Raw genomic sequence first — 18,375 nt, forward strand, 5'->3', positions numbered from 1 at the left:
TTTTTAGTACAAATACTTCAATACATGAAATATGCATATCCGACAAATGTGCGATACGCTTATTTATATTTAGTACACACTCAACGCTTTTCCCACCATCATAAAAATTGCCATAAATTTATCCATCGATATTTTTATACGAGAGACTTACGCAAAATTTACATGACAGATTATTTACATTTATAATTTGTTATTCATTAATTTCAGATTCAAGTAATTCCGTTCGTTAAATAAATTATTTTTCACCGGTGTAATATAACGGTAATACGTACGATCGATATTTCAATAACGATAATACATTATCAAATCGTATATATCTATTTTTAATAGAGTTGCACAAAATTTTAAAGATAAAACTACGAACTTTTATCAATCTACTAATGAATGATTATTTATCGCCTTTTCATTAATGATTTTTTTCATTGGTGTAATCGTAAAACGTTTTAACTTTATTTTAGTTTATATCTTAAATTAATTATTATAAAAGTTCTATTTTAATGTTTTAAAAATTATAATTATAAATTTTTATATGATTGCATATGTATATAAACAATTTCGTTAGATAGTGAAATCATAAAATGTTTTACATTGGCTAAGATTTTATCAAATCAATTATAATGCTTTCCAGAAATATTTCCGCGATGACAAAGGATTATAGAAGACGGTAAAGATCATGATTTTCAGAAAGCGACCTTTTCTATTTCTTTATGTCGATCGCGAATGGCTTAGTTTAACTCCAAAGGAGCCCTCGAGCCTTGAAAGGGGAGGTCGAAGGTGGCAAGAAGCGAGCATTGGCCAGGCAGGGGTGGTTTGAGGTTAGGGTGAGGTTTAGGGGATGAGGAAGAGGTGGCAAGACCTCGTAAAGGGGGTTTCAGCAGGCGCTGATATAAATTGAGCTTGCCATCAAGGCAAGCGGCGGGATCTGCCCGAGGCCCTAAGATATATAGGAGTAGCTTTCAGCACGCCATTGAAGAATAGTCCGACTCACTTCGCGGAAAAACGCCTCGAATCGCCACGAAACGAGATAACGTTTCTCTTTCGTGATTCCGTTTGGGATGGGAGAAGCTTTCCGCGATGAAATCTTGATTCACTGTCTTAAATAGTCGATTTATGAGATTAATATCCTGCAATAATAGAAGAAGTCATAGTTCGTAATCTGATAAATCTACATATTATACATTCGATTAACTGACTATTAAATTATAATTTACAATTTCATACAAATTTTTTTCAATAAACACCACTGTTTTCTTCAGAAGAGAAAAAACAAATTTGACAAAGAAATGTATCAAAACTTTGTACCAGAAGTTAATAATAAAAATTAGCACATATTAAAATGTAGTTTCTCTAAATTAAAATTAACTTAAACGTATCTTATTTTTGATTATGAATAATAATATTAACAATAAATATATTCCACATATATTACTTTCTATATAATAAATATTTCATATCCGAATTATTAATAAAAATGTCAGCGCAGTTTAATTGAAGTTACTCCGTTTTATATTATTTGATGTACTTTTACGATTGCAAAATATTTTTTATAAACGATATGTACTCGTAAGTCGATGGAAAAACGCACGCTAGATCAGGTGATGATAAATTTAATGAAAAAAAATACTACATAAGTTGTGTTTGCAGGATGTGACCCTGATTGATGACGGTGGCTGGGAGACAGTCTGAGGGTGGCAAGACGCATTACCCAGACCGCCCACTGTTTCATGTTGCGTTGTGCCGTCAGGAGAGAGATTTTCGCTACGCCATTAGTGAATCGCCTGACTTCTAATGCCACGTAGAATTAAAAATCAGTCGCTTTGATGCATCATATGACGTACTATATAATCATGATCTATATAATACGTATATGCGTCTATGTCTGATATAACTATCACATATATCTTGCTTGTACTTATATTCCGTGCGAATTAATTATTTTATTAGAAAAATTTAAGATATGCAAAATTTGTAAAAGTATAAATTTTCATCGCTATATTTGCAGATGTTATTATTAAGAAAATGTTAATGTTGTTTCATTAACATAAATGACACAACTTTAATAGAATTAAAGAAGATTCGAAAAATGTATCATGATAAGAAGAAAAACGCAGGCAGTTTTCTCTAGAGCACATAATCTCATAAAGGGTTTGACGCGAAACACAGCGATAAAATGCATACTCGGTGCTCTCACATGCACCTCGGTCATAAACTTGATCCATTTATACTTTATTATTATTTCACGGGCGCAATATCGCTGGCTTACGATACCTGTCGTCAAATTAGCTCGAATTGCTCGTGGAACTGGATTTACTTGTTAGGATAAATTCGCTCACAAAAGTCTATATGACATCGTACATTTACGAAAATGCAGTATACGTTTAATCCTTTTCTGATTTTAATCGATTTTTTAATTTCATATGAGACTTATTTTTATAGCTTAAGCTTAAATTTATATCTAACTCTCAGACCTTTAATTAAACGAGCGAACCTACGGGTTTCCACCGCTTCAGAAATTATTCAGTACTGCAGACGTCATAACAAAATGGGCGTTAGATGATGCTCCCTCGGGTCATCGCGGCGACACAATTTATCCATCGAGAACCCTAATGCCCTTCCGCAGCCCTGTTACCTCGCGCGTCTACACGGGGATGCTTTTCTCCCCGGCCTTGTTACACACGCGTGCATCCGTATGCGTGTAACGCGTTCGCTCCGTACCCTACACGTGATATTTTTCGGGCGGCGACACGTAAGAGCTAATATCGCGGCCTATGCATATTTATACGGCATTAAAAATCACCCCTCCCTTAAAATGCATAGACCACTGCATAGCAGAGGTGCTGGATCTTCGCAGCGCGACGCAGAAGCGGCAGTGGCGAAGCGAGATTCGCGCACGCGTTTTACGCTTTTTCCATCGCTCGTTCCAAAGTTCCATTTTACGCAAGGAAGAACGAATCGGTTTATCGATACGAATTTTACGAACGTCATTTGCGCACATAAATTGTTTTAAATTTGACGACGCTAACAAAGAGTGAGTCTAAAACGAAATTTTTACATTTTATTTCTGCCTTTATTTGAAATCCTTTGAAAATACAGCTACAAATTTCATAACAAAAATGGGTATCGAATAATGCAAACAATTTTTTTTTTTTACAATATTTTTATTCTAGCTTGATCGCCAATGATTTTACTTCATTTTATCAGATGTCAAATTAAAAGTTAAACGTAAATTATGATAATAATTTAATGACACATTTATGTATACACGTATGTCATACAAATTTCTTTATTAATCGTTATAAGGATCTTCAGCATGTATGTTATTTTGCTGCGGAAAGATTAAGAGGATGCTAAAAGAAAAAAATACCTACGCTGCACGACAATGTGACAATGATCTAACGCACGTGATGCACGTTGCTTGAGAGTGATTCGCCGCATAGTAACTTGACGCACGGATGTTTGATGCATCGTCATAAAACACTCGATTGCCGCGTACACATGTCCGGCCATACGCCGAATGTGAATACCTATTCACAAATGACCGGTGATAGTTTATCGCGCGGAAATTTTACAACTCAATATCGCATCTCGATCATATTCGACTTTCGATACCACACGCGCGATACCGTAACTCCGCGTTAAGGGTATTGATTTTGCAATAAACGTCCTCGGACTCGCGCTTCCTTTGCCCACCAGTCGACCGGCGAAATTATCGACTCCTCGCGAAACGATATTGCTTGAATCGGATATTTTCTGGCACGTAATTTCTCGTTCATTAAAGTTCATCGATAGTGACATACGCGGTACGGCACAGCAAAAAGGACAGTCCCTCCTGACAAATAATTAACATTTTCAAAAAAACAGTTCAGCTGTCAACCGCTAAGGTATTTCGTTCATTGAAATCTCTCCTTCTGAATTATACGCTTGAATAAAATATAGAGAAAGTTAGCTACGTAATTATAAATTTATTTCATGATTTATCGCAATCATATAATAGTAATGCGAGAGATTAATACCTATCCCGAGCGTAAAACTTACGAATATAGAAACGTCTCTCTTAAGTTGGAAAAAGCCGCGATAAGTTCTTCGCCATGTCGCTGCGAGCAACGACGAAACCATTTCCCATTTCTCGGGGCAAGACAATAACGAACTACATTTATCCTCGCTGCAGTCACTTGCTTATCCCAAAGGACGGCCGAATGACATCGCCATTCATCCGGTTCCCGAGGGATACTTTGAAAGCAATACTCCGGCACCCGCTATCATGGACGAACTACCATCTCTCTCGTGGCATATGTGACTTCTAGAACTCGCGATATATCGAGACGAGAAAAGTCACGCGCTTAGCCATTGATTCCTCCAAGAGATTGAAACTCTCACGTGATTCATCATTTTCCATGATTGGTCTTGTAATTTTAATCGAGTATAATTTATTGTGTAAAAAAACTCACCCCGCTCTTATGTCTGATATTATTTTATTTACGATTTTATTTACTTTTTAATTACACTGATAATTCGACAAATGTCATAAAAATGTATGTGATATATAAGTGTAATTTTTATTTTTATAAATATAAAAATGACATTATTGAAAAAATATTTCGGGAGACAACTGACCATTCTCGCCATTAATTTTACGCCGATTTCGGAGGTCGAACGATCGAAAGAAGATTGTCGAATCGGCAGCGCGATACAGGGGGCGACGATAATCCAAATGATTGCGCGCGAAAACAGTTGTCCTTTTTGTGACCACGAAAGTTTGCGCTCATCGACGAAAGGTCGTGCCCCATAAAATTTCCGGCAGTATCCGGCAATCGAAAGGACCCTTCAGCCTAGAAACGAGCAGTTACCTGAGGCAGTTAAGTTAAATGCCTGTTAGCAGACGTTAACTGCCCGGCGCTATGGGTTCTATTCCGTGGACGATTGCAATTTTAATCGCCTCTTCATTATGATTAAATTTAAATCGACCGTGTGCAGTCTAATAAAGCTCGTTCTACCCGGCAGCACTCTCTCGAAACAGAAAATGTCTCCTGGGCGGATTAAAATACGCGTAATTAAAACCGTAAAGTGCCGATACGCCGCCCGAAATAAACTGTCGGCTTAGTAATAAACGTCCGGCTGAAAAAAGCTTTTGTCTCAAACCCTCACTGCGATCTCGTATGATTGAACTTTATTTGAAGCATCGAGCGCGGCGAATTAATATTCGGGATATGATTGACGGTAAGGAATAACGCCCCGCGCGCGCGCGTTCTAAAAGCGGTGCACATCATATGAAAAAAAGCCGTTGACCTCGTGTGTCAATCGCGAATTCCCGCCGGCCGCGAGCGGACCTGTAGCGTCGCATTTCGCGCTGCCACCGCGCAAAATAATGCATAACTATCGAGCGGCGCCTCCATTGAGGAGTAATTTTCTAAATATTATTGCGAAAATGAAGAGATCTATGAAACCCGAATACGCTACTTGTTTGCGCAATTTCCACGTGTCGTCCCGTGCTTCTCTGTCCTTCTCCGTTTACGCCGAAAATCCATCATAGAAGTTAAATTGCAAACTACAGGCTATCGTGAAATCTTGCGGAATAATTTTATTAAAAAAAAATATCATAAGTAATTTTCTTTTAGTTATATGTCGCGCAGGATTATCCTCAGGCTTGATCACTCTCGTTACCGAATAAAAATTATTCGATTTAAGACGTGTTAAAATGGCATTTTAACACGTGATTTTTCGCACTTGTGAAAAATAATCGTTGCACGCAACAGCCTCACGACTATTTCGATGCGATGGGGGTTAGTCGCGCTTAGCGACACCCTCCGCAACCGGGTAACGCGGATGCACGAGAGTACGTGAGTTACCTTTTTTTTTTTATTCGAAAATGATAAAACTCGGTCTAATGTAAAATTCATTATATCCATTACGGCTAATTAAGCGGAAGCGAACACTCACCAAAAACCCGTGCATTTTTCAACGATAAAGTCGGCGGCTCTTAATTATTTTATTTCGGGCAAACGCGCACCGTAATTCGGTATATTCTATATACATACGTCAAATGTGTCGCAATGCCATATGGGAAACTACGTATATCCGATACCTATCTTAGGCAATACGTATCATCGCGCTAACGAGTTCGCAACGCAACAATAATCGCATTAAGACGTTAATTAAATGTTACACATAATTTCAAATAGCTGCATAATGCCACTTCGAAGTAATTGTTGTTTGTACAGCAGTTCTCACGATGCGTTACTGTGCAATTTAATAGTTGTTCATTAACGGGAATTAGAGATGGAGCAGCAATTACGCCTCTCTTCGAGCGATAATAAATTACAAATCGATGAACCGTAATATTTCATTACGCTATTCCAAGTATTTTGTTGCTAATCAGGGATGCTTCCCATTGTTCCGCCGCATTGTGCTCGATCGGAAAAATGGTGACTGATTAATCTCTCCATGTGACTGTTCATCCTGGCCGGCAGTGTGCGTGCCGATCGCACACGATTCGAAATATGTCTATTGATTGAATTTTGAGTGCAACAAGAGTTATAACTACAAATAGTTTTCTTTTCGCTTGGAAATTAATCTCAACGCATCCATGTGCCGAATACACGTAACACTGAGAATTATGCTTTAACTTTTTCATACATAATTATAAAGCAAATGCCGATCCATCTAACATTTGCATTTTTATATTTTAAAATGTAACAGATATTTCTATCTATCAGATAATATACGGTGAATACACATAGACTCGGAAGATAATTCGATAAAATTTGTGAAAAGAGTTAAACGTTTGTAAAGTTGATGATTGAATAAGTATCTAGTCGATGAAACAATTTTTGCTTATCTAACTATCGTACAACTATCGCAGTTATCAGAGAGACAGGCAGGAAATGCGTTGCCACGCTATTATGTGTAACGCATTTGTAACGAGCAATTTTCTACCCATTAATGCAACGATTATACAACAGAGCTATTACGCTTACTGTATCAATGATGCGAAGTGTCATAACTTATGCCGCATACGATGTAACGTAAAATCTAAAATCAAACTGAATTATTCCCTTAATTGTTAATTCAATTTCTTGCAAAAAAAAAAAAAACATGCGAGACACTCGTTACGAGACGAATCGGTGTTAATCGACGTCTTGCATCTTGAAGAATGGTCAATTAAAATTTTATAATTCTCAAACGATAATCGTAATTTAACGCACGTGCATATATCTGCTTTTTTTATATCTCCAAACGTCATTAGACGGATAATAAATGAGAATCGCATCCGCATCCTTTTGGTATTCCCGAACGAAAAATGGGGGAGGGGGGGGGGGGTGGTACGTTCGCACACGAGGCGCATCGACGTCCTTTCCATTCAAGTTCATTACCGCAGATGATCGGCGTGTAACCGGCCGGTAGCGGATGTAATTGAAGGGAAAGGAAAATAAAAAGGGATTACTCGACCGTCCTTAAAATACGCGATGGATCCGCCATGGCAAGTCAAGAAACCTTTGATAGCGACGCTCGATAGTATAGCGATGCTGAGCGCCGGCGCCTTTCCCTCGCAGCCCCATTGGTGCCGAAGGCCCTCTCCACACGAGTGCCCGCCGCCGGGTTTCCTTGGAAACGCTTCGTTCACGCTGATGTCTACCCTCGCCCACAGAAAACCTCTTTCAATTAGGCAGCCTGCCGCCCGACAGACCCACGAATCCCAGTTCGTTTTCTCTCCCTGTTCCCTTTTCCTCCTTTTTTTCCCCCCTTTTCTTCCTTTTTTTTCCGCTTTATTTTCCCTCGCTTGACATTTCCCGTCGAAACGAACACGCACTACGTAGTCCGAGACGAAGAAGTCACCGAGTCCCTCAGGTGACTTTGAAACCACTAATTCGTTAAACAACCGGGAAGCGTGCGCCGAGGTCAATGTGTCGCGCGATATTCCGACGTGATGAAAATCAAGAGTCAAGGCAGATGTTGCGATAGCGCGGTACTTTACAAAGGTACATACTATCGATTAAGTATTTATACGCGACATCGAAAAGATAATTTTGAAATGAGGCTAGCGTGTGCGAAGAAATAAATGATAAGCGATAAAATTAAATCTCAAATATTTCTAAAAACTTTTTTTTTTATTATGCGCGCGACTGAAGTTATCTTGGTGATGAAATATTCTTAATATCCGCCGATATCTGTCCAGACAACTGGTCTGTGTGCAAATAGATATTTTATTATATAACAAACAAATATCGAAGTATAGGTGTCATATCTGACGACTCGCATGTGCGAATTTATATACGCGCACGAAAGGGATGGAAACGTAGCTGCTTGATATGCGGCACAACGCCCGGCTTGACTGACGCCTCCAAGTTGCGAATAAAATTTTCATGAATTTCTATTAACTCCGTTTTTCTAGACGTGCCCCGGAGACTTAAAAAAAAAGTTCGGTTAGCTGATAGTCCGCGGGGAGGCTACGATCACCCTCTCGCGATAGTCAGATTTGATCGAAGTAACAAACTTTTAACTGGCTTATTTGCTTTTGAATTAATCTGCATATAAAAATATTGTCAAGAAATTAAAAAAATAATTTATAACTTTATATTTTTAATTAAACTAATATTCAAGAAAATTATCCTGGTTTTAAAATTAGTTTTGATATAGTACAAAGTAATCTTCTTCCGTTTCTTTAATCAAGCTCATATATATATATATATATATATATATATATATATATATATATATATATATATATACATATACATATAATATCGATATTAATTGCAAGGATCATAATAAATCAAAATCTTAAATTCGAATTTATAATATTTTCTAAAATAATCTTTATTACTTTTAAAGTATATTCATTGTATGCAGTTATATATGCTTATATGTTATCATTGCATTTTGTATTTTTTACCACTAAATTGAATTAATTTCTCTCTTAATTTTTTTTATGAAATACATGTTAATAATGTGCAAATAATCACCTAGCAATCAAGTGAAAAAGGTCAATAAACTCTTAGATGAGTAGGAAAGAAGAAATCAAGCCTCTCACAGATTTCCGTCAGTTCTGTATTTAGACAAACTGCGGAAATCATGAATGTATTCTTACTGTCAAAAACACATTACGCTCATTAAATTATAATGCGGAAGATGCTTCGATTTACCTTGTCTTTTTTAATTTGATCTGACATTTATTGTTGATATATCTATTTTTAATATTTGCTATTTTAATTTAATGTGTGCTATTTTTAATTTCTTACATCTTTCCTTATTAATATGATATAATTAATTCTCCCTTAAACCACTCCTCCAAATATTAGACTTTTTTTTTTTAAATAAGACTCTTTTTCTTCAGTAAAAATCTGAGCTATAATTATCCGAATTAATAATTAATTTCAATAGACTATATATCTTTACATCGAAAAAACTTTGAAAGACAAGGAGCAGCTTCTGTGGGAACTATGGCTGAGATTTCTGGATCTTTGTTTCGGAATTCCTGATGCCTAAGACAGGACCTGCGAGCTTCCGCAAAGTTTCGCGGTCGCTTCGCCACAATCAAGTGGAACCCACCAAAATTCGGAACCCTGCAGGGCGAGGGTTTAGCTACTGTTCCAAGTTTCACTTTAATCCAAAAAGCCACGGTAGGCCGGCACAATTGATTCCGCCGGAGTTCCGGTACTGTCTGGGTATACATTTCTGAGGATAACCACGAGGTCACCATACGACAATTTATACTACCTTGTAACACCCTAATATCAAGTATTCTACATTTGCGTCATTAAACTTTCACACCCTTTCGAAAACATTTTTTTATATTTATAAACTTTCATAAAAATATACATTTTTACAATCCTATGTCGTGACCCGGCGTATTATTATTTTACTTATTCTTTGTGTCAAAAATTGGCTTATAATAATATTTAAAATAATAATATATCACCATAATTAAAATACTTATGCAAATAAATCGTTTATTGCAAAAAGCGCGTATGCTACAAAAAGTAAAATCTGATTATTTGGGAAAACTCTTTATAATTAAGTTTTCTAATCCCGCATCATATAAAAATTGGATATTTTCTATCCACAATGGTCGATTTAAGTAAAGATTTACATACAGTGCCGAGTTACAACTATTTCAACGTGCGTAACATTGAAGCTTGCGTGTAATTCTGGCATGGATGAATACGAAGTCACGCGAGGGATTCTTCAGCGCACGTTGAAATTAACCATTTCGTGTCAGCGATAGTATATACATTTAGACCACACCTACCTGAACGCGACTTTCCGTGAGGCCGATCCTTAGTGCTATTTCCTCCCTTAGGAAAATGTCCGGGTAGTGAGTTTTGCCGAAACACCTTTCCAGCTCGTTGAGTTGGGCCGGTGTAAAGCGCGTCCGATGTCGTTTTTGCTTCGCAGGTTTGTCATCGCCTTGCCCGATCGCAGCTGCGCTACCTAAAAGTACGGAATAATAGATAAATAACATAAACGTTAAATGGTGATAGTTAAATAATTCTTTTCGATATTGATTATTTTTAATTCTAAAGCGAATCGCTAATCGGAAAGATAATTATAAACCAAGTCTTTTCTTTATTTTAAGAAATAGGAAATAAAATATACGATTCAGTTATTTATTATTGTGTTAAAATTAACCAACATTTTCTTCGAAAAATTATTTCCATGGAATAATGTTGGAAAATTAATTAGAGCACTCACAAAATTGGACTAAATTCTTATATTTAATAGATTCTAATTGATATCGAGATATTTATTGCAAGCAAACAATTATTAATTTTATTAACATATATAATTATTAATAAAAAAAAGATATTTTTATAATATTGATATCAATTTCTGTAATACACATAACATATGTTGTACGTCAGTCAATAGCTAAATTGAACGATTCGTTGCACATTTAATGTGCATGTGATATCTTTACTTCTAAGTTTTATTTGCGTAATATTGATGTGGCCATTATAACATAAAATTCAGAGCAATAACTTCAAAAATCGATGTCTTAAAGATTTAATTTTTATCATTAATATGTTTTATTTATGTTCGTTTGATTGTACTTTGATTTAAACAAGAATTATTAATATGGTTCGATTTAATTTAAATTAAAATTATGATACAAGAGCTTTTTGCTCAACACACAAATTATAAAATATAAATTGACAATTCGCGTAATATTCGCGTTATATCTTTTTCATACATTTAAATATGTATTAAAATTCTTCTCCTAAATAATGTAAGAATATGCTATCGCACTATAGACTCAACAAAATGGTTTTGCCTTCTAACTCATGACGAAAACATCGCGCAATCCATTCTGAGAATATGTCTCATATGTTCACGTAGCATTCGTCGGAAATCGATGCGATTCACCTTTCCATTTACCATCATCATCCACTTTATTTAATGAACAAATAAAATTTTTTATTTATTCCATCAGTCATCATTACGCAATACTATCTTAAAACTATCGTAAATAGAAAAAGATATAAAATAAGCTGATCGAGTTTCTCAATGGTAATTTTCTTTTTATTCTTTTTGGCAACAATATATTTAAGTAAATATATCGCTAAAATTGGCAAATGGGGAGTTAAATTCGCGCGGTGCGAGTACATCTCTTCTCCTGAATAATTCTCGACTGACGAAATTGAATGCTTCGCGATGAATGCGATAGCTAGATGAGCTTACATACCTGTGCCGGGCATCGTCATGATCAATTCCTGATGAAGCGTGAGGCCACCACCCGCGGACAGACCGGAGCCCAGATTCACTCCCAGGACGCTGTGCTCCTTCTCGTACCGCTTCAGATCTTGCGCATCTTTCGCTCCTATATGCGCGTAGCCGCGAGGTGAATAAGGGGCAGAGAAAAAAAGAAGACGCGCCGCTTCAGTTTTCTCCCGTCTTTTTTCGTTTCGCCAGGCTTCCTCGTGCTCCGCACATGCCTCGCGCTCGCCCGCCCCACGCGCCCGCTCTACGTAGTTTAAATTTGTATAGGAGCAGAAGCTGGCCGAAGGGTGTACGGACCACTTAGCGAGGAGGTGCGAGAATCGTCACCGTACTCTGGACTTCTAGGTGCGCAAACACACGTCCCGAGCACTCCACGCACTCGTCCGAGCGAGTACACGCATACGCGCGCGTACGCGCGCGTTTACGTGTACACCTTGTGCCTGTGGATACGTGCAAGTGCGCACCGTGCATACGTTAATGCGCATACGTGAACGTATCGTTGTATCGTGGAGGGTGTCCATCTCAGATCAGTATGCCCACACAGACCGCGTGTCAGATCGCGAGTATCGCGCGTCGTCGTTGTGCATTGTCAAAGATGCTTACGTAATGAGGTAAACTAGTTTAGTCAGGTATGACCGCGACGTAAAAGCATCTTCTGCGTCACCAAGGAGGAGAAGAGCGCTTGTTAAAAATTTCCATCCGCAGAACAATAAGGCGATGGAATAAGTGCGGTGGGACCGCGCGAGAAGTGGGAAAAATTTTTGAAACGATGGAATAACCCTACGAAATAGTTGTTTTAAATTGGGACATTTACGTAAGCGTGATTTGAATTTTGTATAAAATTAGGCGTTTTATACAAACCCTCCTGGTTGTGGAAATACGTTCTGAAATAATCTTGTTTTTCACAGATTATTATTTTTCAGTTTAGATATTAAGGCTTTTAAATATTATGAGTAGGGCATTTTTTTCATAAAAAAATTTTCCTTAAATATTCTCTTCTGTTTTTTATCAAAATTGATTATTTAATAAATTTATTTAAATGCGCATTTTTAATAAATGCAGAATATATAGAATATTCTATTAGTTATTTCATAAGTATAAAGTTATAGAAGAAATATCAAGAGAAAAATACCGATATTAAGTTATCAGACCACTGTGTAGTAAAACTTGACTGAATGAATACCTCCATATGAATGAACTTTACGACAGGTTTCCTTATTTGTGTTTTAATTTTATAAGACGTAAACGATTTTATTTAGACTTGATCCCGGTAGTCCCGATATTTATGGCCCTCTTTATTTGGTGAGAATTTGGATTCTCACATAAATTCTTTTCATCCTTTCGTTCTTTTCATAGTGATTTTTCGTATATAATAATGATAAACTCTGTTGTCATACAAACATTACATATAATCACAATGCCACGTGCGAATTACGTAATACATTAAACCTTGTAATATAAAAAAAAATTTATTTACTTTTGACAAAGAATATGGTGTCGTAATCAGAATAATAAAAGAAATTGAATATCAAAAATTAATGAAGAATCAATCTATTAAAAAAATTTCCTGCATATTTGTTCATGTCGACGTCCGCGAATTAATCAAATCAGATTGTACAGATTTCTTTCTCGAAAAATATTCTGTTTTTCTATAATTTTCTCAATTTTTTGAACAATTTCTATGTTCACTAGTGAATCTATCGGCGACGGTCAATTCATCCATTCATCTGTATCGATTACAATCGTTTGTTGTCTATTTAGCTTGTACGATAAAACAATTACAACGAAACGTCTTAAATATATAATAAGAGAATTACAAGAAATATTGTGTGTCAAATTTTAAAACTCGTTACAATTATGTTTATATTTTTACGCTAACAAATCCGCGTGTATTACGTATCGTGTTTCTGTATACGAGTGCATGCTATCAAAGTATCAAAGTCGGCGTGCGCTTCTTCTAGAAAACGAATATCTAAGTAGCAAAAAAAATTCGCATTTGTGCGCACAGAGTCATAGCGATGCAGTCGCCATACACTAATGTTTACTTTGCGTAATTACACTTGCATTACTTCGACATATTTTCTTTCTGGTTAAAGATTGGGGATGATTATTTAATCCCGCTTTAATTGGCCGGATTATCGAAGATCATAATCAAATTAAAATGCTAATCGCTAAAGGATCGCGTGCGACGCGGCTAGGCATTCGTTCTACACGTGTATTTTTCTCGCTCGTGGAGTATCACGGTAATTCAGGATGCGTGAAGCGGCTGTAGAAAAAAAGAGGATTTTTATAACGTTCGCGCGTGCGTTTATCGACATTTGAAAACTTCGTGATTGACAGCCGCCCACGCTTGAAACGTCTGAATAATAAAGTCATAAATCACATTACTATCCGGAAATGTCGTGACAGACGTATTTATTCGCGTGTCACGTTCGCGAGCTGTGCCCGCCTTGTCTCAATGGATGGCCGATGCACCAAATGCAATTAACGTATATCATAAAAAATTTTAACGGACACACTTTAAGTATGGCGAGAAGCGCGTTGGCGCGTTTCCGAGGGTCAAATCTCATATTTGATAAATTGAAGGAAGATAATTGAAGATGCGTATCGATGCAGTCACGAATCGGTCGGCCGTTAGTAAGCATAAGTTGGATCTTATTTGACGAAAGATAGATAAGTGTAATTTATGAAAGGCAAGCGCGACGTCGCGTCCGATCGGCGTGATTTTCCGCGTTCACGTAAACTCAGGTATAATCACTTCGGACGTTAATACAATTGCGACAATTGCGCGTAAACGTTTAAATAAAATAAAAATTTTAATGAAAATTAATAGTTAAAAAAGACTTTGTCACCGGTAAACATTGATGTTTCATTTATTTAATAATTACAATAATATTATTCCGAAAATTGAACGAAAAACAAATATACAAATCGTATGACGACAGACCAAGTGTAACGAAAAAAAAAAATCAACGTTTAACGCTTAACGTGAAAAAAATGGAGCTATAACTTTCTTTTAATCTGGTTAACATGTAGCGCTTTACTCAGTTCTCACCACCTGCAACATTCTAACTCTCTAAACCGTTCCTCAACTTCTCGCGTAATGTAATCAGTGTTGAGGTAATTAAGATCATCAAACTCGAGAAGCAGCTTTCTTGAGATGGAGAAGATCGAAGACATGCAACGTCACGTGTTACCGGCACATCTCTATTCTTTTGTGCGATTTTCTATTCTAATTTTGTTTTCTTATGATTTTTCCAATTCTAGAAAATAAACTTACTTCGAAAGAAAAATGTTTCTAAATGTTTAAAAAAATGTCATAAACATAATTTAACGAAAAATTTGTTGTCTTATTATAAAAAACATTGTACTATCAAAAATTACATATACAAGATAAAAGTCAAATAATTTTGTTAATACACAAATAGAAATTATTCTTTAATATTTATAATATATCATTTAAATTATAATCTTTCATATAAATATTGATCAAAAATAGAAATGTTTTATATAAAAAAAAAATAAATTTAAAAAACATAAGAAATACTACGCATATTGATTTTATAAATATCTACTCCAGTTCAATAAATATTTCATAGTAAATTACATGGTATTAATTGCAATCCACAGTTTTGGTAGGATTATTCATAGTGGATTAGTCAGGCAAAACACAAACCGACGTCAGCCGACGGACGATGAAAGACAAATTGATTGAAAAGAATCCCAATTAATTCGGATTTTATTCTTTTTGTAAACACGTAAAATCATGCAGCTGATATGATTAAAAAATCAGTTCATTAAAATAGATATATAAAGTGAATAAGTAAAAAATTATGAATAAGCAAAAAAGCATTATATTCAATAATGTAAAATTTAATTGTCAAATTTTAATAACAATTATTCAACGGTTGATTTATTTGTTTTATTAATTTTCTATACTTTATATAGAAAGTATTTCTTATCTTATTTTTGACTCGCTATCGAGATCGACATTTAACCGGCACTTTTTATATTTTATTCGACGCAATTATCTTAATAATATGCGGAGACTTTTAATAAAATTTATCGTGAGGCACGAAATTAACTTTAATGAAATTATAATGTAATCTATGTAAAAGATTTTAGAATTATATATAACTAATATATGATAAAATTACATCTATTTAAATAGAGATTATTTAGCGCAATATTCCTTTCTGATAGATTTTATTTTATCTTAAATATTCTTTATTCATACACTAATAATTAAATTGAAAATAACTCGCAGTACTCGTAATAATGTCTGATTAATTAACAATGTTATTATCACTGTAATTTTTAATTGTAACAAACCAACATGATAATACGTGGACAAGAAACTGACACACTTAAACTTAAAATAAACTAGCTCACTATAAAAGTTATGAAGAAACACATTTCTTATGGGACACCTGATGCTACAATGGTACTTGAAATCTACAACACGTTTGAATCTAAAATTGAAAGTACGCTATTATTATATCATTATCTTACTGCCACTGTTCTCTTTCTTTTATATTTTACTTCATCTATGAAAGCAAGATTCACAAAAAGAATGTTTAATTTTATTTTTCTATTTTTCACAACGTCGATTCAAAGATAAAATGCGCTAATAATATATGTCATAAAAAAATAAGTGTTACGAATGAATTTTAGTATTATTAATTAATAATATCAATTAGTCTCACATATAACTTTTATTATAACCCGAAAAATGTTTGTTGATACCGCTGTCAACATAAGTATGAAACCAGCTGCCGCTATTAAGATTGATGGATCTTGCGACTGACACTTATCTTGAAAGTTTGTAACTGATCTAATCGGATTGCCCAACACTCCACAATGTTCACATTGGTTAAAAATTTGTTTTTCTCAATATATATAAAACACTGGTATAAATCGGAAGCGACGCATAATACCGTCGGTAAGACGTATCGTTAGCTTCCGAAGAAGTCTGCTCGTAATACATTTGATGCTTACGAATAAAATACATCTCCTATACTTAACTGGTGAGACAACGATCCTTCACTCATCGAATGCCGCGTGGTCCTCATAATCACTACTGACATATTAAATTTAAGGCCGATCCAAGATATACATGTTCGGATTATTCGGAGAGGATTTAAGCCAGAAAACACCGATTGAAAGATGAGACAAAAGAGAAGCGATACCGCGAATTTCGGCCAGCTTCGATACATTTCTAAAGAAATTCAGATTTGGCCTCTAATGCACAGCAAATTACTTTAATCGATGTTCGGCGGATGGGCATTGGTAATATTATTTGTACTGTCAAAATCGCTAATTGCGAACACACAATTCTTCGACGCACACTAACCGGATGGGATTTCTGATTCAGTGTGTACGGTACTTACCGGAGATACCGTGTACGGAACCGCCGGCGGTGATATTGTTGAGCATGCCGCTCAACCCCGGGAGCGTAGCTCCGATACAGCACGCGGAAGCGGAAATCCGCGCGACACCGCGAGCACCTCACCCTCAAATCTCGAGGAACCACGGACGAGAAAAAAAAAAACTGTGTGACTAGCGGCGCGGCGCACGGGGTCTTCCTGGATGAGTATTTGGATGAGTACAGGCGAATCTGAGGACCGGCCCGCGCCTCAGGAAGGCAAACAGCAAACTGGCCGACTGCCATATCCGAACACCCCCACTCACGCTGATTTGGCGGGAATATCGGTGTCTCGTTCCCGTCAAAGTGTGCACCACCGATCTCTCGCTTCTGCTACCGGCCGGCAGGAGTCCCTACTACCTCACGTTCTCCGCTGGTGGGCGTGATATTAAATCGCTCCTATCCTTCAGATCCAACACCAGGATCCAGGAAGGTAGCTAGCTGCGACAGTGCCTTTCTTCGAAACCTTGCCTTTGCCAAATAAAATTTTATTTATTTAGTTATTTTTTGAGAAAAAGCAAAATTATAATTGTCTATCAAATCAATTGTCCCAAAAATTGAGAATATGTATTTTACTTTTTATCGATATATTAAAATAATGATTATAATAATTCAAAATAAATTGCAAATCTTAATATTCAGTCCTTTCAAGGCTACTACATTTATATTGCTTCTTTTATCCAAAGTTTGAAAATTTTTAGAAAATATATTTAATTAGATTAAAAATTGCTTTAATTATATAGGCGATAGTAAGTGCAACAGTAAATGTAATCACGCGGTCACTAATCGGTAGGTGAGTGCGCTTTCGAACAGGGTAGGGATAATAGGATAAACCGCAACGTTGTCTCGTAAGAATCAGAATAAAAAAAGAATGGCTTGGCCAGTGAAGATAGACGCGGAAAGGGATGAAGAATCTCAGATCCGGATCGTCGTCGTCGTCGGATTTTCAGTCGACGAGACGGTACCTCCGGGCCGCAATGGTTGGTAGCCATGCGAGAGCTGCCCATATCCCGAGGTAAACTCTATCCAGGTTACCGTCTCTTTCACCGTCTCCGCTTTGTGGTAGGCGGTAACCGCCGCGAACGCAGCTCCAATGAGAGGGTAGCCCGCCCTCTGGATGCCCCACTAGTTTTCGCGCGGCGGAGATTTATTGAAATTTTATTTTTATGGCCGGCAAGAGCGCGCGCGGGTGAGCGCGCTCCGCTCGGCGATGTGCGGGAGAGAGGAGAGATGCG

The 18,375-nt window shown here is 36.4% G+C and overlaps 1 protein-coding gene across 4 annotated transcripts in view; it reads right to left on the bottom strand.

The window, feature by feature from the left end:
• otp (orthopedia homeobox) overlaps nt 1-17,481 on the bottom strand; it is a 32,158-nt gene extending 14,677 nt beyond the window's left edge. The window contains exons 1-3 of one of the 4 annotated variants that reach the window (XM_089080056.1): nt 17,106-17,481; nt 11,681-11,959; nt 10,247-10,428 (exon numbers count right to left, since the gene is read on the bottom strand). In XM_089080056.1, coding sequence (XP_088936182.1) covers nt 10,247-10,428; nt 11,681-11,959; nt 17,106-17,151 — 507 coding nt within the window. In that variant the 5' untranslated portion in view covers nt 17,152-17,481. The remainder of the gene's footprint in view (nt 1-10,246; nt 10,429-11,680; nt 11,960-17,105) is intronic. The other 3 variants (XM_011642575.3, XM_089080058.1, XM_011642574.2) reach the window with 3 other exon arrangements.
• Nucleotides 17,482-18,375: the final 894 nt, after the last annotated feature.

Source organism: Pogonomyrmex barbatus, unplaced genomic scaffold (genome assembly GCF_055798465.1).
Source record: "Pogonomyrmex barbatus isolate J1 unplaced genomic scaffold, ASM5579846v1 scaffold3, whole genome shotgun sequence".
Lineage (NCBI taxonomy): Eukaryota > Metazoa > Arthropoda > Insecta > Hymenoptera > Formicidae > Pogonomyrmex > Pogonomyrmex barbatus.